The sequence below is a fragment of the Rhinopithecus roxellana genome, chromosome 2, assembly GCF_007565055.1.
Source record: "Rhinopithecus roxellana isolate Shanxi Qingling chromosome 2, ASM756505v1, whole genome shotgun sequence".
In the NCBI taxonomy this organism is placed as follows: domain Eukaryota; kingdom Metazoa; phylum Chordata; class Mammalia; order Primates; family Cercopithecidae; genus Rhinopithecus; species Rhinopithecus roxellana.
This window is the reverse complement of record NC_044550.1, coordinates 18,423,979-18,448,180: the sequence shown is the minus strand read 5'-3', so window position 1 is coordinate 18,448,180 and position 24,202 is coordinate 18,423,979. Positions and strand designations below refer to the sequence as shown.

At 35.9% G+C, this 24,202-nt stretch overlaps 1 protein-coding gene across 1 annotated transcript in view; it reads left to right on the top strand.

Moving 5' to 3' along the window:
* The window catches only part of TBCK (TBC1 domain containing kinase), a 258,415-nt gene that overhangs the window by 115,423 nt on the left and 118,790 nt on the right, over positions 1-24,202 (top strand). The window contains exons 21-23 of the mRNA XM_030915419.1: positions 956-992; positions 1,960-2,121; positions 20,052-20,227. Of these exons, the coding sequence (XP_030771279.1) occupies positions 956-992; positions 1,960-2,121; positions 20,052-20,227 (375 nt within the window). The remainder of the gene's footprint in view (positions 1-955; positions 993-1,959; positions 2,122-20,051; positions 20,228-24,202) is intronic.

Genomic DNA, 24,202 nt, shown 5'->3' with positions numbered 1-24,202 from the left:
ATACAAATCCCAGTCTAAAGGCGGGAGATTAGATGAAATGTTCCGGTTCGAGCAGTGAGGTAGAAAAGAAGAGGCACAGTCCTCCTTCCTCTACCTTTGTTTTGTTCAGTCTCTCAGTTGATTAGATGATACCTACCCACACTGGGGAGGACAGTTTACTGAGTCCACTGATTCAAATGCTGATCTCATCTGGAAACACCATCTCACACACACACACACACACACACACACACACACACACAAATAACATTTAAACAGATACCTAGGTATCCCCTGATCCAGTCACTTAACTAACACAAGGATCTTTAAAATCTCAGAAATATTCTGTACAAACCTGAAAAGTAAAATATACCCTTGAAATTAGTATCCCAGTATTGCGTTTGGATTAGCCACGGTCTTGAGTCTATTCTTTGGTGAAATGAAGACATACTGTGAATAATCTTTGGCAAAAGAGTCATCTACATTTGTAATGTGGATAGTAATAACTGTAATTACCTATGTTAAAAGAAAAACCTTTGACAAATTAAATCTAACAGAGTTTAATTGAGGAAAGACCGATTCATAAATTGGTAGCCCCCAAGCCAGAAGAGGTTCAGACACTCCAGCATAGCCATATGGTGGAAGATTTATGGACAAAAAAAGAAAAATGACCTACAGAAACAAAAGTGAGGTACAGAAACAGCTAGATTGGTTACAGCTCAGCATTTGCTACAGTCTTGTTTGCACATCCAGTTAGATTACCGTTCACTTTGTATGGAGAAACCTTTAGGCCGAACTTAAAACATTTAAGGAGGCAGCTTTAGGATAAACTTAACACTACATTCTCTTTTATTTTAACCAATAAAGTAGACAAAAACATAGAATTTACATTACCATTTAGTTTATTGGTAATCATTCTAATTACCTCTTTTATTTCCTTTTTATCCACTCCCTGTACCCCTTTTTCCACTCATAGCTTTATGCCATCCCTTGGTTTCTCACCATGTTTACTCGTAAGTATCACTTTCCCTGTTTTTTTTGATATTGTATTAGTGCAAGGACAGTCCAGTGCCTCCCCATATTTTATATTTGCAATAATATTGAGCAGATATAGTAAGTCTTTTTATGTATTTCTAACATAATAGAGTTGGGTAGAAAAGAATTTCAATCATTCTGATCCGTGAATATCAAAGTGAGAATTCTATAAAATAAAAACCTATTGTACATTTCATGATACTTGTACAAACTCTGTCCCCCTTTGAAAAAAATTATCAACTGTAGTATTTACATAAAGCTTATAAGGGCAACTATTACAACCAAATCAGGCTTAATTTTCAGAGATTCTTCAATAATTTTTATTTTTTAAACTAGGATTCCTCTAGAAATTAAGCAGATTATGTGAATGTGTAATATTTTAATTTGCTACAAATATTAATGAAGTGGACATCCTTACCAATAAAAAATATGGTTTACATAGTAACTGTAATAATATTTGAAGTAGATCTTTATGCACTGGCCTGGAAGATATACATAGTATTGTTAATAAGAAAAAGGCAGTTACAAAAAATAGAAAGCTGCTCATAGGATTTTTGGTGGGAATTTATTAAAACAGTTGTTTAGATAATATAATAGATATGTCATTTTACTGTACCTAAAACAACACTAAAGTTCATCTAGATAAATAAATCTGTGAGAATAATATAACTGGAAAGTTCTAGGAAGACATATTATGAATGGTTAATAGGGTTAAAAATATTATCTGTTTGGCCAGTCTGATTATCAATTTTTTAAGATGCCTTAGGAAGCTATAAATTTTCAAAGCCAAATAAACATTTCATTAAAAGAGTTTGGTAGTATTAGCTCTTCAATAATAGTTTTGACCATAAGGTAATAATTATAGAACTAGTAAAGTAGGTTGTTACTGTTTTAATTGTTATTATTTTGGTTTTTTAATTTATTTATATTTTTATCATTTTACAGATGTGTTTCCACTACACAAAATTTTCCACCTCTGGGATACCTTACTACTTGGGAATTCCTCTTTCCCATTCTGTATTGGAGTAGCAATTCTTCAGCAGTTGCGGGACCGGCTTTTGGCTAATGGCTTTAATGAGTGCATTCTTCTCTTCTCCGATTTACCAGGTATAGATCTAAATAAATGGAACCATTAAATGAAATTTGACTATGAAATAATGACACATTCTTAAGCCATTCGCAAAAATAACCATCCAGGCCTTCAGCACCTCTTCTCTTTGGGCCTCATCATCCTCTCTGGATTCTCTCTTTCATATACTGCCTCTTCTGCTGATCCAGCATTGTAAATACAAATCTGGGTCATACCAGCTCACTGTGATTTACATCCATCTTGGTAATGCCACTAAATGGGTAAAAGGCCAGGAAGTGGGGGCAATATCATATTTGCTCTTTTGCTTAGGACAGGGGCTGTTTATCTTCAGTGATGGAGAGTATAGAAAGGCCACTTGGGAAGGTGTTTAAGAATCTATGTTTATACAAAGATACAATTCAAATGAAACTTTGTTCCCTCCTAGTGCTGCTTGCTAACAATTTGACAGTGTGACAAAAGGAAATACCTCCCTCTTAGGAGGACAAATCAAACTCCAGGAAAATTCTATGTCATGCAATGCAGGAGAGTATGTTAAGCTATATAGAGTATTCACAAGTGAGGAACTTGTAAACCTAGGAGTTGAATGTTTAAATGTAGAAATAATGGATAACTATAAGCTTCGATGCTATGGTCAAAAAGATGAAATTAATGTCGTCACTTACGATGTAACTAAATCTATATTTTTGTGGAAATGTCAATTTTTTAGGTGGAAAAAATTCACATACTTTATTGACTGCATCTCTTCTGTTCTCCGTATTTTCAGGCAGGCGGAAGTTACTGCTGCTAATAAACTCACTTAAAATTATCCCAGAATCAAATTTACCTGAAAACTAAGTAAAAAACAAAAGGAAGGTCCCTTAAGATTATATCTTTATTAATTACTCTGAAGAAAAATAAGAAACCTACTGCCGAACCTCATTTTTATGTTTAATGGTTGATCTGTACTTGGTACTTTACCATCTCTCTGTTGAAATTTTTTGTCATTTGTGGGAAAATAATAAGAAAAATGCCTTGGATTTATTTAAAACTTTTTCTTCCCCCTTCCCTCAAAATTGAAGCTATTATCATCAGCTTTCTGACTTACCAAATTTTAATTAAAGTGAGTTTAAGTCATATTTTTTCTGGGAGATTCTTTATGAAAATCAAGTTATCCATTTTTTTTTTTTTTTTTGGAGACGGAGTCTTGCTCTGTCGCCCAGGCTGGAGTGCAGTGGCTGGATCTCAGCTCACTGCAAGCTCTGCCTCCCGGGTTTACGCGATTCTCCTGCCTCAGCCTCCCGAGTAGCTGGGACTACAGGTGCCCGCCACCTCGCCCGGCTAGTTTTTGTATTTTTTAGTAGAGACGGGGTTTCACCGTGTTAGCCAGGATGGTCTCCATCTCCTGACCTCGTGATCCGCCCGTCTCGATCTTCCAAAGTGCTGGGATTACAGGCTTGAGCCACCACGCCCGGCCCATTTTTTTTTGTTTTGAACAGTAATAAATAAGCTAGTTTCGCAAACTAGGAATACTGTTTATTTTTTGCAGATGATTTATTGTTATTTCCAGCTTGCTAAAGTAAACATAGGATGATTGATTAGGATTAAAATACATTTTCTGGCCAGTTCTAAATATATATATATATTAGGAATGCTGATTGTACATTTTCAAATTAAGCAAATTTATTGCCTTTCTAATTTGATACATAAATGCTCTTGTTAAACATTGGTGAAGCATCTGTTTTTATACTTTATAGGGAGATTAGTGGCAACTCTGCTTGTCTATTAAAAAACACATGCAACTGTGTATTTTACGGTCGATTGACATATTTCTATCTTAACTCCATAGGAAAAATTATGGCTGTATGTCTTTAAAATTGCCTGCTTTGGGTTTACGTTACAGATGGTACAAGATTAGAATAAAGTTTCTCGATTAATTCAAAACTGAAAGGATTTATACAATATTCTTACTAATGATCATTCAAGAGATGTTACCTTGCTTGTTTTAGGCCTTAGAGAATGAAATTCTGGTAATTTTATCCTTTCTATTCACTATATCAAAACATCTGTCAAACCTTATTAAGCATTCATTTTGTTCAGAGCATGCTATTCAAATAGGAATAAAATCTATTTAGTTGATGTAGTGTCAGCTGGTACAATTGGGTTTCTTTGCTTAATTTCTCTTACTGAAAATTCATCTTTCCATGAAATAATTAATTTGTTTTGTTTATAAATAGGTTATCCTACATGCAAAGACCCAAGATATTTCATCTTCTATTATGAAGTCTTCAATTCAGTCCCAGCATCGCTGCTCCTAATATCTCAATGCATTAATGATAGGTCCTATTAAAGTGCTTAACAGGAATGACATTTTCCACATATTTTCAAAGCTGCCTAGCTTATCTATGTCTTCTTCCTTCCCATTTACATTGCCACCTAATTCCTGGACAAAATATTATTTATTAGTAATAGTAATAATTAGTAATAGTATTCAAATAAGTTCAAATGTTCACAGTAGGCACAAATGTGATATTTTTAACTGATGAGCATTCTATCTGTTAAAAGTATATATGAATAATACTATTTTCATTTTATAGCAAGATACATAGTGAAATACAAGTTCAGTCATCCCCTGGTATCAATGGGGGATTGGTTTCAGGACCCCCCGCAGATACTGTAATCCACAAATACTCTAGTCCCTTTGCATGTAACCTATGCACATCCACATTTATACTTCAGATCATCTCACGATAACTTTTAATGCCTAATACAATAGAAATGCTATGTAAATAGTTGTTATACTATATTGTTTAGGGAATAATGACAAGAAAAAAAGTCATGCTCAGTACAGACACAGACATTCATTTTTATTCCCCAAATATGTTCAATGTGCAATTGGTTAAATCCATGGATGCAGAACCCACAGATATAAAGAGCTGACTATATAAGAAAATTTTTTATGTACTTAAAAGTTCTTCATATGTTTAGATTGAATGTGTTCTAAGTGTATTTGGGGAAGTAGGACAAGAATCTGGTGACCTCTGAATTTATTTTCACACTTATATTTTATGTAGCATAGAATTTGAGAGGATTTATTTGGTCTCTTAAAACAATAAGGCTTTGAGTTTACTTGAAGTAAAACTTACTTTAGTCAGAGGTATAATATAATTGTGAAGTTTTAGCTAAAACAAATGTTCATATTAATCTAAGCAGCAGATATATTTTCATGAAATGCTTAACCAAAGCAAAGAAAGCAGATATCAGTGTTGTGGTTCGATACCAACATCAGATGAGTGAACAGTTGACTGCTAAAACTTTTCCATTATTCAGTACTTACCTTAATAAAGCAAAAGTGTTGCCAAGTAAATTTAGTTACACTACATTTATATCCAAAGTTTTTAAAGTATTTTAGAGATTTTTAAGTATATAAATGAGAAGCAATCTGGGTTTTCAGCCAATAGTTTTTTACTCTCATCTAGGGATAAATATAAATTAAATAGGGTTACTGTAATATTTATGTGTAATCTTTCCATTATAAACAGTGGCTTAGATTTTTGAAACTATAAGACTTAATCAAATATAAGCTTATTGGGGGGCGGAGCAAGATGGCCAAACAGGAACAGCTCCAGTCTCTAAATCCCAGCACGAGCAACACAGAAGACCGGTGATTTCTGCATTTTCAACTGAGGTACTGGGGTCATCTCACTAGGGAGTGCCGGACAATCGGTGCTGGTCAGCTGCTGCAGCCTGACCAGCGAGAGCTGAAGCAGGGCGAGGCATCGCCTCACCTGGGAAGTGCAAGGGGGAAGGGAATCCCTTTTCCTAGCCAGGGGAACTGAGACACACAACACCCGGAAAATCGGGTAACTCCCACCCCAATACTGTGCTTTAAGCAAACAGGCACAGCAGGAGATTATACCTACACCTGGCCGGGAGGGTCCCACGCCCACGGAGCCTCCCTCATTGCTAGCACAGCAGTCTGCGATCTAACCGCAAGGAAGCAGGGAGGCTGGGGGAGGGGCGCCCGCCATTGCTGAGGCTTAAGTAGGTAAACAAAGCCCCTGGGAAGCTCGAACTGGGTGCAGCTCACAGCAGCTCAAGGAAGCCTGCCTGTGTCTGTAGAATCCACCTCTGGGGACAGGGCACAGCTAAACAACAACAACAAAAAAAGCAAAAGAACCCTGTGCAGACGCAAACGACTCTGTCTGACAGCTTTGAAGAGAGCAGTGGATCTCCCAACATGGAGGTTGAGATCTGAGAACGGACAGACTGCCTGCTCAAGTGGGTCCCTGACCCCTGAGTAGCCTAACTGGGAGACATCCCCCACTAGGGGCAGTCTGACACCCCACACCTCACAGGGTGGAGTACACCCCCGGGAGGAAGCTTCCAAAGTAAGAATCAGACAGGTACACTCGCTGTTCAGCAATATTCTATCTTCTGCAACCTCTGCTGCTGATACCCAGGCAAACAGGGTCTGGAGTGGACCTCAAGCAATCTACAACAGACCTACAGCTGAGGGTCCTGACTATTAGAAGGAAAACTATCAAACAGGAAGAACACCTATACCAAAATGCCATCAATACGTCACCATCATCAAAGACCAGAGACAGATAAAACCACAAAGATGGGGAAGAAGCAGGGCAGAAAAGCTGGAAATTCAAAAAATCAGAGCACATCTCCCCCTGCAAAGGAGCGCAGCTCATCACCAGCAACGGATCAAAGCTGGTCAGAGAATGACTTTGACGAGATGAGAGAAGAAGGCTTCAGTCCATCAAAATTCTCAGAGCTAAAGGAGGGATTACGTACCCAGCACAAAGAAACTAAAAATCTTGAAAAAAGAGTGAAAGAATTGATAGCTAGAATAATTAATGCAGAGACAGTCATAAACGAAATGACAGAGATGAAAACCATGACACGAGAAATACGTGACAAATCCACAAGCTTCAGTAACCGACTCGATCAACTGGAAGAAAGAGTATCAGCGATTGAGGATCAAATGAATGAAATGAAGCAAGAAGAGAAACCAAAAGAAAAAAGAAGAAAAAGAAATGAACAAAGCCTGCAAGAAGTATGGGATTATGTAAAAAGACCAAATCTACGTCTGATTGGGGTGCCTGAAAGTGAGGGGGAAAATGGAACCAAGTTGGAAAACACTCTTCAGGATATCATCCAGGAGAACTTCCCCAACCTAGTAGGGCAGGACAACATTCAAATTCAGGAAATACAGAGAACACCACAAAGATACTCCTTGAGAAGAGCAACTCCAAGACACATAATTGCCAGATTCACCAAAGTTGAAATGAAGGAAAAAATCTTAAGGGCAGCCAGAGAGAAAGGTCAGGTTACCCACAAAGGGTAGCCCATCAGACTTACAGCAGACCTCTCAGCAGAAACTCTACAAGCCAGAAGAGAGTGGGGGCCAATATTCAACATTCTTAAAGAAAAGAATTTTAAACCCAGAATTTCATATCCAGCCAAACTAAGTTTCATAAGTGAAAGAGAAATAAAATCCTTTACAGATAAGCAAATGCTTAGAGATTTTGTCACCACCAGGCTTCCCTTACAATAGACCCTGAAGGAACCCCTAAACATGGAAAGGAACAACCGGTACCAGCCATTGCAAAAACATGCCAAAATGTAAAGACCGTCAAGGCTAGGAAGAAACTGCATCAACTAACGAGCAAAATAACCAGTTAATATCATAATGGCAGGATCAAGTTCACACATAACAATATTAACCTTAAATGTAAATGGACTAAATGCTCCAATTAAAAGATACATACTGGCAAATTGGATAAACAGTCAAGACCCATCAGTCTGCTGTATTCAGGAGACCCATCTCACATGCAGAGACATACATAGGCTCAAAATAAAGGGATGGAGGAAGATCTACCAAGCAAATGGAGAAAAAAAAAAAGCAGGAGTTGCAATCCTAGTCTCTGATAAAATAGACTTTAAACCATCAAAGATCAAAAGAGACAAGGACATTACATAATGGTAAAGGGATCAATTCAACAGGAAGAGCTAACTATCCTAAATATATATGCACCCAATACAGGAGCACCCAAATTCATAAAGCAAGTCCTTAGAGACTTACAAAGAGACTTAGACTCCCATACAATAATAATGGGAGACTTCAACACTCCACTGTCAACATTAGACAGATCAATGAGACAGAAAGTTAACAAGGATATCCAGGAATTGAACTCATTCTGCACCAAGCGGACCTAATAGATATCTATAGAACTCTCTACCCCAAATCAACAGAATATACATTCTTCTCAGCACCACATCACACTTATTCCAACATTGACCACATAATTGGAAGTAAAGCACTCCTCAGCAAATGTGCAAGAACAGAAATTATAACAAACTGTCTCTCAGACCACAGTGCAATCAAACTAGAACTCAGGACTAAGAAACTCAATCAAAACCACTCAACTACATGGAAACTGAACAACCTGCTCCTGAATCACTACTGGGTAGATAACAAAATGAAGGCAGAAATAAAGATGTTCTTTGAAACCAATGAGAACAAAGATACAACATACCAGAATCTCTGGCACACATTTAAAGCAGTGTGTAGAAGAAAATTTATAGCACTAAATGCCCACAAGAGAAAGCTGGAAAGATCTAAAATTGATACTCTAATATCACAATTAAAAAAACTGGAGAAGCAAGAGCAAACACATTCAAAAGCTAGCAGAAGGCGAGAAATAACTAAGATCAGAGAAGAACTGAAGGAGATAGAGACACAACAAACCCTCCAAAAAATCAATGAATCCAGGAGTTGGTTTTTTGGAAAAATCAACAAAATTGACAGAACGCTAGCAAGACTAATAAAGAAGAAAAGACGGAAGAATCAAATAGACACAATAAAAAATGATAAAGGGGATATCACCACCGACCCCACAGAAATACAAACTACCATCAGAGAATACTATAAACACCTCTACGCAAATCAACTAGAAAATCTAGAAGACATGGATAATTTCCTGGACACTTACACTCTTCCAAGACTAAACCAGGAAGAAGTTGAATCCCTGAATAGACCAATAGCAGGCTCTGAAATTGAGGCAATAATTAATAGCCTGCCAACCAAAAAAAGTCCAGGACCAGATGGATTCACAACTGAATTCTACCAGAGGTACAAGGAGGAGCTGGTACCATTCTTTCTGAAACTATTCCAATCAATAGAAAAAGAGGGAATCCTCCCTAACTCATTTTATGAGGCCAACATCATCCTGATACCAAAGCCTGGTAGAGACACAACAAAAAAAGAGAATTTTAGACCAATATCCCTGATGAACATCGATGCAAAAATCCTCAATAAAATACTGGCAAACCGGATTCAGCAGCACATCCAAAAGCTTATCCACCATGATCAAGTGGGCTTCATCCCTGGGATGCAAGGCTGGTTCAACATTCGCAAATCAATAAACGTAATCCAGCATATAAACAGAACCAAAGACAAGAACCACATGATTATCTCAATAGATGCAGAAACGGCTTTTGACAAAATTCAACATCCCTTCATGCTAAAAACTCTCAATAAATTCGGTATTGATGGAACGTACCTCAAAATAATAAGAGCTATTTATGACAAACCCACAGCCAACATCATGCTGAATGGTTAAAAACTGGAAGCATTCCCTTTGAAAACTGGCACAAGACAGGGATGCCCTCTCTCACCACACCTATTCAGCACAGTGTTGGAAGTTCTGGCTAGGGCAATCACGCAAGAGAAAGAAATCAAGGGTATTCAGTTAGGAAAAGAGGAAGTCAAATTGTCCCTGTTTGTAGATGACATGATTGTATATTTAGAAAACCCCATTGTCTCAGCCCAGAATCTCCTTAAGCTGATAAGAAACTTCAGCAAAGTCTCAGGATACAAAATTAATGTGCAAAAATCACAAGCATTCTTATACACCAGTAACAGACAAACAGCCAAATCAGGAATGAACTTCCATTCACAATTGCTTCAAAGAGAATAAAATACCTAGGAATCCAACTTACAAGGGATGTAAAGGACCTCTTCAAGGAGAACTACAAACCACTGCTCAGTGAAATCAAAGAGGACACAAACAAATGGAAGAACATACCATGCTCATGGATAGGAAGAATCAATATCGTGAAAATGGCCTACTGCCCAAGGTTATTTATAGATTCAATGCCATCCCCATCAAGCTACCAATGAGTTTCTTCACAGAATTGGAAAAAACTGCTTTAAAGTTCATATGGAACCAAAAAAGAGCCCACATTGCCAAGACAATCCTAAGTCAAAAGAACAAAGCTGGAGGCATCACGCTACCTGACTTCAAACTATACTACAAGGCTACAGTAACCAAAACAGCATGGTACTGGTACCAAAACAGAGATATAGACCAATGGAACAAAACAGAGTCCTCAGAAATAATACCACACATCTACAGCCATCTGATCTTTGACAAACCTGAGAGAAACAAGAAATGGGGAAAGGATTCCCTATTTAATAAATGGTGCTGGGAAAATCGGCTAGCCATAAGTAGAAAGCTGAAACAGGATCCTTTCCTTACTCCTTATACGAAAATTAATTCAAGATGGATTAGAGACTTAAATGTTAGACCTAATACCATATAAACCCTAGAAGAAAACCTAGGTAGTACCATTCAGGACATAGGCATGGGCAAGGACTTCATGTCTAAAACACCAAAAGCAATGGCAACAAAAGCCAAAATTGACAAATGGGATCTAATTAAACTAAAGAGCTTCTGCACAGCAAAAGAAACTACCATCAGAGTGAACAGGCAACCTACAGAATGGGAGAAAATTTTTGCAATCTACTCATCTGACAAAGGGCTAATATCCAGAACCTACAAAGAACAACAAATTTACAAGAAAAAACCAAACAACTTCATCAAAAAGTGGGCAAAGGATATGAACAGATATTTCTCAAAAGAAGACATTCATACAGCCAACAGACACATGAAAAAATGCTCGTCATCACTGGCCATCAGAGAAATGCAAATCAAAACCACAATGAGATACCATCTCACACCAGTTAGAATGGCAATCATTCAAAAGTCAGGAAACAACAGGTGCTGGAGAGGATGTGGAGAAATAGGAACACTTTTACACTGTTGGTGGGATTGTAAACTAGTTCAACCATTATGGAAAACAGTATGGCAATTCCTCAGGGATCTAGAACTAGATGTACCATATGACCCAGCCATCCCAGTACTGGGTATATACCCAAAGGATTATAAATCATGCTGCTATAAAGACACATGCACACGTATGTTTATTGCGGCACTATTCACAATAGCAAAGACTTGGAATCAACCCAAATGTCCATCAGTGACAGACTGGATTAAGAAAATGTGGCACATATACACCATGGAATATTATGCAGCCATAAAAAAGGATGAGTTGGCGTCCTTTGTAGGGACATGGATGCCCCTGGAAACCATCATTCTTAGCAAACTATCACAAGAACAGAAAACCAAACACCGCATGTTCTCACTCATAGGTGGGAACTGAACAATGAGATCACTTGGACTCGGGAAGGGGAACGTCACGCACTGGGGCCTATCATGGGGAGGGGGGAGGGGGGAGGAGGGAGGGATTGCATTGGGGAGTTATACATGATATAAATGATGAATTGATAAAAAAAATAAAATAAAAATAAAAATAAAATAAAAAATAAAAAAAAAAAAGAAAAGTGAATGGAGAGATAGACAAAGAAGGATCATGCAAGATCTTGTAGGCCACATTAAAGATTTTTAAAAATATTATTTGTTGAGATATTTTCTCAGTATTTTTGAAGTAATGAAAAAAAGTACTTAAAATAACATCAAGTACCAAAATGCGAACACTATAATTGATATTAATATTTGCAGAGCTTTCTGATATCTCTACATTTTTTTTCAGGGTGATTTATCATGAGTGAAGCAAAGGATTCTTAACATACATGCTCCTAATAATTATCCATCATTTTTTCCCCTGTCTTATAGCCAGATATGGGATGGAGAAATGATTTGTGAAACAGTAGAGCAACTGTAGTACACAGTTGTTCAGTGAAAGTTTTGTTCTGTCAAGCCTGTGATATTGATGCCACTTTACCTGAAACTGAGAATCAATTATTCCCATCTTCTGCTTGTAACTACATGATCTTCATGCATGTCCTTTTTTTTTTTTTTTTTTTTTTTTTTTTTTTTTTTTTTTTTTTTTTTTTTTTGAGATGGAGTCTCACTCTGTTGCCCAGGCATGATTTCAGCTCACTGCGTGTCTATTTCTAAGTATATCTTGGAATTGCAAAAGGACAATCAAAATGAAAATTAAATTTGGAGATTTTAGCAGTGGTCCTTCTCTCCCCCATCCATCCATAAAAATTACATATAAACATTAAAATCTAGATGGCATATTAAAGTCTTGTGAGTTTAAAATTAGTTAAGGATAAGTAAGTGTTAATTTGTTTATATTGGTATCGTGTATAGTCACTGAAATAAAGCTTTATGAAAAATTATTTTTAAAACCTCAGGTTATGTCAGTCTTGTTTCTGGTGGAAATACCACATTATTTTATGAAAAAGGAGAAAATTTAAAAACAGATATTACAGTTTATCACCTCCAAGCTAATAAATGGTCATGAAAACAGCAGCCAGTAGCATGACTGATGAAGACTCTGAAATGATAACGTGATTCTAGGAAGCTAGAAGAGTTCATATAACACTGACCTAATTGTTGCTCTTGAAGCATAGAACTAATTTTGCAACATGTAAATACTTTATAAAGTTTAAAAGAAATGTTTCCTGCATATTGAGAACTGTAATGAAAAATAATGTCAGAGGTGATCAGAATTTCTACTTACCTTGAAAATTTAGAGTAGATCTGAGTACTTACACGTCTTAAACCTGGTCCCAAATTGTCAAGAATCTGATAGGAAGGCCTTTCTTTATAGCAGAGCTTCTTGTTTTATGGTTGATAAGGGTTTCTGTTTTGTGAAAGGATTCCCGCTTTCTGAATTTTTGAGCCGTCCAAAAGTTATCTTATAGTTTAGATCAATGTTATTAAGAGTTTTTTGTTTCAGGATACCAACGATGGCATTAGGTTTGTATTTGTTTTACCATTGAATGTTTATATGTGCCTTAGGTTTGCAAAACAAAATATATAGAGCATTCTTCACTTTTGAAGTAGATTAAAAGTAATTCACCATAAAAACCTTTAAAAGTCAGAAACTGTTTAAAATATCCCTACATATACTACTGATAGATATTGCAATAAGAATGTAAGTACCAAAATGTATTAAATTTAAGAAACACATTTAAGGCATCGAAAGAATATACCTTGAAATAATAAGAGCCATCTGTGAGAAATCAACAGCCAGAATGAGGCTGAATGGGCAATAACTGAATGCATATTCCCCTTGAGAATTGAAACAAGACAAGTATGCCCACTCTCACCACTCCTATTCCACATAGCACTGGAAGTCCTAGCTACAACAATCAGGCAAGATAAAGAAATTAAAGGGATCTGAATAGGAAGAAGAGGAATCAAACTGTCTCTTTTCACAAATGGTATGGTTTTGTGCCTGGAAATCCCCGTAGCCTCTGTTCAAGAGCTCCTAGATTTGATGAAAACTTTAGCCAAGTTTTAGGATTAAAAAATCAATATATATAAATCAGTAGCACTTCTGTACACTGTGTCCAAGATGAGAGCCCAATGAAGAATGCAATCTCACTTACAATAGCCAATAAAAAAGTACATTACCTAAGAGTACATCTGCCCAAAGGAGGTGAAAGATCTCTACAATGACAACTACAAAACACTGCTTAAAGAAACCATAGATGGCCAGGCACAGTGGCTCACACCTGTAATCCCAGCACTTTGGGAGGCTGAGGTGGGCAGATCACAAGGTCAGGAGTTCGAGACCAGCCTGATCAATATGGTGAAACCCCATCTCTACTAAAAATACAAAATTAGCTGGGCGTGATGGCGTGCGCCTGTAATCCCAGCTACTCAGGAGGCTGAGGCAAGAGAATAGCTTGAACCTGGGAGGCGGAGGTTTCAGTGAGCCAAGATCGCGCCACTGCACTCCAGCCTGGGCGACAGAGTGAGACTCCATCTCAGAAAAGAAAAAAAAAAAAAAAGAAAGAAATCGTAGATGATGCAAACAAATGGAAAAACATTCCATGCTCATGGATCAGAAGAATCAATGTTGTTAAAATGGCCATATTGCCCAAAGCAATTTATAGATTCAGTGCTATTCCTATCAAACTACCAACATTTATCACAGAATTAGAAAAAACTATTCTAAAATGTATGTGGTACCAAAAAAGACCCCAAATCGCTAAAGCAATCCTAAGCAAAAAGAACAAAGCTAGAGACATCACACTACCCAATTTCAAACTCTACTACAAGGATACAGTAAACAAAACAGCATGGTACTGGTACAAAAACAGACACATAGATCAATGGAATGGGTTAGAGAGTCCAGAATTAAGGCCACACACCTACAGCTATCTAATCTTCAACAAAGTTGACAAAAATAAGCAATGAGGAGGCGATTCCCTATTCAGTAAATGGCACTGGGATAGCTAGCAAGCCGTATGCAGAAGATTGAAACTGAAGCCCTTCCTTTCATCATATATGAAGATTAACTCGAGAGGGCATAAACATTTAAATATAAGACCACAATAAGAATCCTAGAAGAAAACTGAGGAAACACCATTCTGGACCTGGGCCTTGGGAAAGTATTTATGACTAAGTCCTCAAGTGCAATTGCAACAAAAACGAAAATTGACAAATGGGACCTAATTAAGTTCTTTAAGCTTCTGCACAGCAAAAGAAACTGTCAACAGAGTAAACAGACAACCTACAGAATGGGAGAAAATATTTGCAAACTATGTATTTGACAAAGGTCTACTATCCAGAGTCTAAAAACAACTTAAACCAACAAGGAAAAAACAAATGACCCCTTTAAAAATGTAAATAATACATGAACAGACACTTCTCAAAAGAAGACATCTACGTGGCCAACAAGCATATGAAAAAATATGCAACATCACTAATCATTAGAGAAATGCAAATCGAAACTGCAATGAGATACTATCTCATACCAGTCAGAATGGCTGTGATTGAAAAACCAACAAATAGCAGATGCTGGTGATGTTGCAAAGAAAAGGGAACCCTTATACACTGCCTGCAGGAATGTAAACTAGTTCAGCCACTGTCAAAAGCAGTCTGAAGATTTCTCAAAGAACTTAAAACAGAGCTTCTGTTCAACCCACCAATCCCATTACTAGGCATATACCCAAAGGATTATAAATCATTCTGCCATAAGGACACATGCATGTGTATGTTCATCACAACACTGTTCAAAAATAGCAAAGACACAGAATCAACCTAAATGTCCGTCAGTGGTGGACTGCATAAAGAAAATGTGATACATATACACCATGGAATACTACACAGTCATAGTTAATCCACCAGTCACCAAGCCCTGCCCACATAAAAAAAAAAAAAAAAAAAAAAAAAAAAAAAAACTTTCAATCTGATTTTTGGTGCTGTTCTTGTAAATATATAGAATCAGAGATCACAAAATCTCTGAGGAAAGCTTCCAATTAAGATTCAAAACAGTACAAACTGAAAAAATAATATATTCAGAAAGATAACTATGAGAAAATTACTATGAAAAAGCAGAACTTTTAAACATAACAATGAAAAATATTTTGCATTGAATATCTGGAAATTGATTTTTTTTTTTTTTTTTTTTTTGAGAGAGAGTCTTGCTCTGTAGCCAGGCTGGAGTACAGTGGCATGATCACAGCTTGCTGCAGTCTTTGCCTCTCAGGTTCAAGCAATTCTCGTGCCTTAACCTCCTGAGTAGCTGGTATTACAGGTGAACTCTGCAACATTTGGCTAATTTTTGTATTTTTGTTTAGTAGAGACAGGGTTTCACCATGTTGGCCAGACTGCAGTCAAACTCCTGGCCTCAAGTGATCCTCCTGCCTTGGCCTCCCAAAGTGCTAAGATTACAGGCATGAGCCACTGTGTCTGGCCTGGAAATTGAAATTGATATAGAAATGCAATGATGTTTGTGATGAAAATGTAAAATGATAAAATTTAGGAAATCTCACAGAGTATGGAACAAAAATACACATGGAAAGTAAGAATAAAAAGACAAAATTATTAGAAATTCAGGAAGTTCAAGATTCTTCATTATAGAAGATTTAAAAAGAAACAAATTATCACAAACATCAAAAACATACTTTTTCTGTAACTCAGGGATCCACCAAATGCCCAGCACAATGAAGTATATGCTTAAGTTATCACCATGAAATTTCATAATACAGGGATCCTGAAAGTTAACAGAGAAACAGAAAATCATGTACAAATAATCTTAAATCAGAATTTTATCAGACTTCTCAGCAGAAGACATTGGAGCTCTACCTTTAATAACTCTGAAGGAAAAAATTCAACCCTAGAATGCTGTACTTGGTCAAACTATCAGTCAAGGGCAGATTAATTATATTCTTTGAAAGTTTTTAAGTAGCTTACCTCCTGTGTACTCTTTGTAGCTGCTGGATAATGTGTTTCATCAAAATGAGAAGTAAATATGAAAGAGTGGTAAATAATATCTTACCCAAAAAGTTAGGAATCAAATATAGGGGAAAGCCTAAGAGAGTTGGATAATGATAAAGAGAAGTTCCAGGACAATAGCTATTCAGTAAATTTCAGAAGCAATTCATAGCCATTAAAGTGAGAGAAGAGCAGGCTCAGGAAAGCTGTCTTTTTCCATCTATTTTTGCCCAAATGGTTGTGTTTTATCCTATTGAAAATAGTTCAGTATTTCTGAAAGATCTAATACTAATGGGTGCCAATGAAGAAATTAATAGGTTTAGAGAAGTTATTTTACCCAGAATTGCAAAATACCTCATGGAACTTTAATTCAAACCTGGGAAACCATAATCCATGTTTTATTCACAATGCACTTTCTCAATAATTATAATGCAAGGTTAAAAAACAGTAGTGCCATGTAACGAGAGATTACTTTGTAGGAGTAATTGTGCATTTTAATGTACAGTTCACAAAGTACTTTTGCATTATATTTTGATTATGATAATGTGCTTTGGAAGGATTTTAAGATGAGAGGTGACATGAGTCAAGTGAATGGAAAATGAGTTATCTGTCAGAACTAACAATCAGGATAGAATCAGGATGGATGCCAGTACATCATGAAGATTCATTGTAAACCTTTTATGGTGTTGATGGGATGTCTTGGAAACAGATACAAATGACTTTTCCAATGCCAGTGATTTAAGGACTGCACTACAACCTTTGCTCTAGATCACTGACTCAACTTCAAACTTTTCCTGGTGATAGATGTGTCAAATTGATTTGAGCCCTGCAAATACAAAATCTATGGACTGAAACCCTTTCCTCTGGAAATTAACCTGTGTTAAGTAGACAGACTTTAGATGGTTGAGTGTTTTCTCTCATTGGCTGCCAAATTTTTATCTTAACTATTTAAATGGAAAGTTTTCTAAAATAAATTTCTCAATCTCTTTCTTCTTAAGCAGGCTAGAGGAGCCTGTCTTAAACTGATTTTTCTTTGAGTTTGTGTTTGTATTTTCTTTGTGAAATAACAAGTTGATATTGTTATAGAGCTTCACTATATTATCCGTTGCCCAAATAAACAGGCCCATGTCTCAAAGCTTGTTTCACTCTGTTTTATAGTTTTTATATTAGGAATAGCATGTGAGGTGATGAAATCTGACCTCTTTTTGTAGCCATGGAAGTAATGAGCTGTGAAGTTGGCAAACATCACTAAGGAATGCCTAATTGAGTAACTGGTCTTATCAGACTATCTGATCATATTCCAAATCTAAGTTAGTTAGGAAGTAACAAAAGATGCCTTATAACCTTATAGTAACTTCAGACTTCTACCCTTAGTAACATGCTTAACAAATCACTTAACTTCCTTTTGTCTTAGTTTCTTTATCTTTAGCAGAAATAGAGGGTGGGAAGAATAATTACAATACCTGTCTTTAATAATCATTGTAAGAATTAAATGGATTAAGTGAAAGTGTACAATAACTGTCACGTAATAAATGGTCAGTGTTATCTTCTTTTTCCCTCTTCCAGATTTCTCCACCTTACCACAGCAGATAACTCTAAATGATTACTCATGCACTATCCACAGAGTTTAGTTAATGCCTATTTCCTTTTCCCCTTGTAAGCCCTTCATTTCAAAAAGAGGGGGAGAAAAAAAGAACTTACCACTTTGTGACATGTGATATATTTTTCTCCACTGCCTGCCTGAGCTGACACTTGGACTTTTACAGAGGAAATGACGATATATGCCATTTGCTAGGGAAAGTAGGGACATGGATGCAGCTGGAAACCATCATTCTTAGCAAACTATCACAAGAACAGAAAACCAAACACCGCATGTTCTCACTCATAGGTGGGAACTGAACAATGAGATCACTTGGACTCGGGAAGGGGAACATCACGCACTGGGGCCTATCATGGGGAGGGGGGAGGGGGGAGGAGGGAGGGATTGCATTGGGGAGTTATACATGATATAAATGATGAATTGATGGGTGCTGAGGAGTTGATGGGTGCAGCACACCAACATGGCATAAGTATACATATGTAACAAACCTGCACGTTATGCACATGTACCCTAGAACTTAAAGTATAATAAAAAAAAAAAAAAAAAAAAAAAAAAAGAAATAGGGAAAGATAAAAACACGTCAATGCTAAACTCCTGTATCACAGTCAACTTCTTCAGTTTCTCCTGCCTTTCTGTGATCTCTCCACTTTCGCCATAGAGGACTGGCTAACTTCTCATCAGGACTGTTGGCCTCCTAAGGAGATACAGTCTCATCAAAAACCAAACGATACAGAGTTGTAGTAACCTTTCTATGTGTATTACCTCTGCATTAAAGATGCTTAAATTTCAAACATGAGAAACAAAAGGAAATCTAATATGAAAGTGTTCCTATTTTATCTTTTAATCAAGTGCATTTAAACCTTACTTGATGAAACTTTAAAACCTTCATTTAACTCAAGAAATTATTAAAGAATGGAGAAATGCTGATTGGGCACAGTGGATGATGCCTGTAATCCTAGAACTTTGGGAGGCAAAGGCAGGTGAATTGCCTGAGGTCAGGAATTCAAGAACAGCCTGGGCAACATGGCGAAACCCCATGTCTACTAAAAATACAAAAAATTAGCCAGGCGTTGTGGCACAGGCCTGTAATCCCAGCTTCTAGGGAGGCTGAGGCACGAGAATTGCTTGAACCTGGGAGGCCAAGGTTGCAGTGAGCCGTGATTGCGACACTGCACTCCAGCCTGGGAGACAGAACAAGACTATCTCAAAAACAGGAAAAAAAAAAAAAATGAGAAATGCTGAATTGAGATTCTGAAATTTTTTTCTAATTATTTTATATCTTATTTAATGGCAGTAAAACTGTCAGTTCACTTTACTAGAATTCATTCTGAATCAATAATCAACATCTTCTATATCTTTTGTCTACCTATTCCCAAATTATACTCTCCCCCCACAACTTTCATTTTACGTTGGAAAAGTGGAAACATTAATTCAAAATAAATTTGGCAGATTTTTAAATAAGAAGATGTGTTATATTCTGTGGCTTTTAAATAATGATACTCTGAAATATACAAACATATATACATATATATGTAGATAATTCCAAGTAAAAGATGCACATGAAAACAGAAGTAGATACATTTACAAATATATGTAAGCAAATTATACAATCATTTCCATCATTCCAGTATTTCCATCAATCCAGTCATAAATATGCTGATTAATATCTACATTGTTTCTTTACTGATTTTTTTTTAATAACTTATCATCTTAGCCATATTTAGATATATTCACTTAGGAGAGACGCTGTTTGTTACTTTAAAAGAGCAATCTAAATTCTATACATTTGCTTTTTTAAAACATTTCTATTTAGAAATTGACATTGAACGCTGTGTGAGAGAATCTATCAACCTGTTTTGTTGGACTCCTAAAAGTGCTACTTACAGACAGCATGCTCAACCTCCAAAGCCAACTTCTGACAGCAGTGGAGTCAGAAGTTCGGCACCTTATTTCTCTGCTGAGTGTCCAGATCCTCCAAAGACAGATCTGGTATGTATTTGCGGATTTAGTTTACGAAGTCTAAAAGGAGATGGATGTTAAAATTAATATACCCTAGTATCATTATTGCTCTTAATGGTGTCATTTATGTCCTTTTAATGTAGCTGTTTTCTAACATGTGATTAGATTCATAGAAATGTTCCAGAAAACCATTATATCTATTTGGTTATAGAGTTAGGAAGATTGTTTTGATGTATTCCTCCAGGTAGCAAGTTTTGCTTTTTTTGTATGCATTTGTCGTATCTGTTTATATATCAGTTGGTTATACAGTGAGAGATTACAGAAGCAAAGAAAGAATTTAAAAAATAGTAAAAGAGTTGTTAATAGAGCAGGAACTTGTTGTTGGTTGACAGAAGAAACAGCATTTTTAAAACTATGCCCATGTAGGTGTTTCAACATTATCATTCTTATTAAACACAGTTTATAAATATGGTCAACAAAGCTTTCAGTTATAATAATTCATACATTTCAAATATTCTAATATTATCATAGTATCATAATTATTTCCATGAAATTGAATTTCAGTCAGTATGTATGTATTGCTCTTCAGATATGGCACTTTCTGTGATTTTATTTATGTCCCCAAATATATGAGTACATTCATTTGCACATATTTCCATCACAATCAAATTATATTAAGGTCACTTATAAACATGACCCTGCTTATGATTCAATACAGAGCAATTTCAATAATTATAATCTCTGCCTCTAGATATATAGATGATAGAGAGGGAAACAGCTAAATGATTATACATATGAAAGATTATAAGACATTTCTAAAATATCCTGAGAGAGAAAAGCATAAGAACCCACACTTATAAATAAATATTTGCATTATAGTTTTCCAAAAGTAGTAGTTTTCTTCTGCCTGCCTGGAAGAAAGTAAGTTCTCAAATACTAGAAATTTTCAGCTGAAGATATTACCATGTAATGAATTTTGGTGGGAGAACTCATTTGTCAGTAAATGATAAATGTTGTTCTAGATCAGGGATCCCCAACCCCCAGGCCACAGACTGGTACCGGTCACAGAAACCAGGCCACACAGCAGGAGATGAGTGGCAGGCAAGCCAGCAAAGGTTTATCTGTATTTACGGCCACTCTCCATTACTTGCATTACTTCCTGAGTGCCACTTCCTGTGAGATTAGCAGCAGCATTACAGTCTCAGGAGCAGAAATCCTCTTGTGAACTGCACGTGTGAGGGATCGAGGTTGCACATTCCTTATGAGAATATAATGCCTGATGATCTGTCACTATCTCCCATCACCCCCAGATGCGACCATCAAGTAGCAGAGAAACAAGCTCAGGGCTCCCACTGATTCTATATTATGAAGAGTCATGTAATTATTTCAGTATATATTACAATGTAATAATAATAGAAATAAGGTGCACAATAAATGTAATATGCCTGAATCATCCCAAAACCATGTGCCACACCCTAGGTCCATGGAAAAATTGTCTTCCATGAAAACAGTCCCTGGTGCCAAAACAGTTGGGGACCACTGTTCTAGATGACCTGTAAGATAGCTTGAAACTCTGAAATTCAGCAATTCTGAATACAAAGTTATTTAATAGTTTCTTTGTTTCAAATTTTGAATTGTATCCTCTTTGTGACAGAAAAACATTTGTTAAGAAGACTGACTTCTCCATTTTATTGCCTTTGTTCCTTTCACATATGAGTTGCTTTTATTTATGTGGATTGATTTCTGAGCTCTCTATTCTTTTTCATTGATCTGTTTGTCTGTTCTTTTGCCAGTAATATGTTGTTTTGATTTATAATTTGTCTTGAAGCTCAGAAGTGTCAGTCCTCCAGCTCTGTTCCTTTTTAATACTGTATTGGTTATTCTGAGTCTTTGTTTCCAAATAAACTTTAAAATTAGTTTGTTGATACCTACAAAATAACTTGCTGCTATTTTGATTGGGATTACACTGAATCTACATATCAGTTTGGGAAGAACTCTTGACAGTACAGGTTGATTGTCTCTTTTCAGAGATGCTTGGGACCAAAAACACTTTTGGTCCCATTTTATTTGTTTTGACTTTGGAATATTTGCATTATACTTCACTGATTGAGCATTCCTAATCCAAAAATACAAAATCCAGAATGTTTCAATGAGCGTTTCCTTTGACTGTCATCTTGGTATTCAGAATGTTTCTGATTTTGGAACATTTTGGATTATGGATTTCGGGACTAGAGATATTCAACGTTTATTGAATCTTCCTATCCAGGAAATGGAATATTTTTTCATTTATCTAGTTGTTGGATTTCTTTCATCAGATTTTTATAGTTTTTCTCATTTAGATCTTATATGTATTTTGTTAGACTTATATCTAAGTATTTGATTTTGAGGAATGCTGTTGTAAATGGTATTATTTTTTATTTCAAATTCCATTTGTACATTGCAGGTATACAGGAAAGCGTTTGACTTTTTATATTAACTTCGCGTCCTGCTACCTTACTGTAGTTACTTATATTAGCTCCAGTTTTTTGCTCAGTTCCTTCAGATTTTCTACATATATGATCACATTATTTGAAAAATAATTTATTTCTTCCTTGCCAATTAGTACACCTCTTATTTTCTTTGCTTGTGTTATTGCGTTAGATACGACATCTAATATAATGTTAAAAAGAAATGGTGAGAGGACATCCTTGCCTTCTACCTGGTCTTAGCAGAAAAGCTTCTAGGGTCTCACCAGAAATTATTGTGTGAGCTGTAGGTTTTTGTAGATGTTTTTTACAAGTTGAGTAAGTTCTCTTTTATTCCCAATTTGCTGAGAGGTTTTTATCATGAATGCATGTTGGATTTTGTAGAATGCGTTTCCTGTATCTATTTATATGATCATGTGAATTTTCTTCTTTAGCTTGTTGGTGCAATGAATTACATTAATTTTCATATGTTAAAACAGCCTTGCATGCCTGGGATAAATTCTACTTGTTCATGGTATATAATTTATTTTATACATCATTGGATTTGACTTTGATAATATTTTGTTGAGGATTTTGGTATCTATGTTCATGAGAGATCTTGTTTTCTTGTAATGTCTTTGTCTAGTTTTAGTATTTAGAGTAATGCTGGCCTCATAGAATGAGTTAGGACATACTCATTTTGCTTCTGTCTTCTCAAAGAAATTGTAGATAGTTGGCATAATTTCTTCCTTCAGTCTTTAGTATAATTCACCAGTGAATCCATCTGGATCTGATACTTTCTTTTTGGAAATGTTCTTAATTATTGATTGAATTTCTTTAATAGATGCAGGCCTATTCAGATTATCTAATTCTTCTCATGTAAATTGTGTCGTATTGTGTCTTTCAAGCCATTTTATCAAGGCTATCAAATTTATGGGCATAGAGTGGTTCATAGTATTTCTTTGTTATCATTTTATTGTCTATGGAATCTATACTGAGATCTCCTCTTTCATTTCTGCTATTTGTAATTTGAATAATCTCTCTTTTTTTCTTAGCTGGTTAAAGGCTTATTGATTTTATTCATCTTTGCAAGGAGCCAGCTTTTGGTGTCATTGATCTCTTTGATTTACTGTTTTCAATTTCATTGATTTCTGCTCTGATTTTTATTTTTCTTCTCACTTTGAATTTAATTTGCTATTCTTTTTCTAGTTTTCTAAGGTGGAAGCTTAGATGATTTTAGCACTTCCCTTATTTCTAATATATACCTTCAAAGCTATACATTTTCCTCTGAGCATTGTTTTTGCTGCATTCCAAAAATTTTGATGTTGTGTTTTCATTTCCATTTAGTTAATATTTTGACCTATTTATTAATTAAAGGTGTTTTGTTTAGTCTCTAAGTATATTGGTATTTATTCTCTAAGTCTAATAGTTTGTAGCTAATTCAATCAACTGTATATATACACATACACATATATATACAGTTCTATATATAGTTATATATATATATATACAGTGTGTATATAATATATACACACATACACCCTATATATGTGAATAAGTT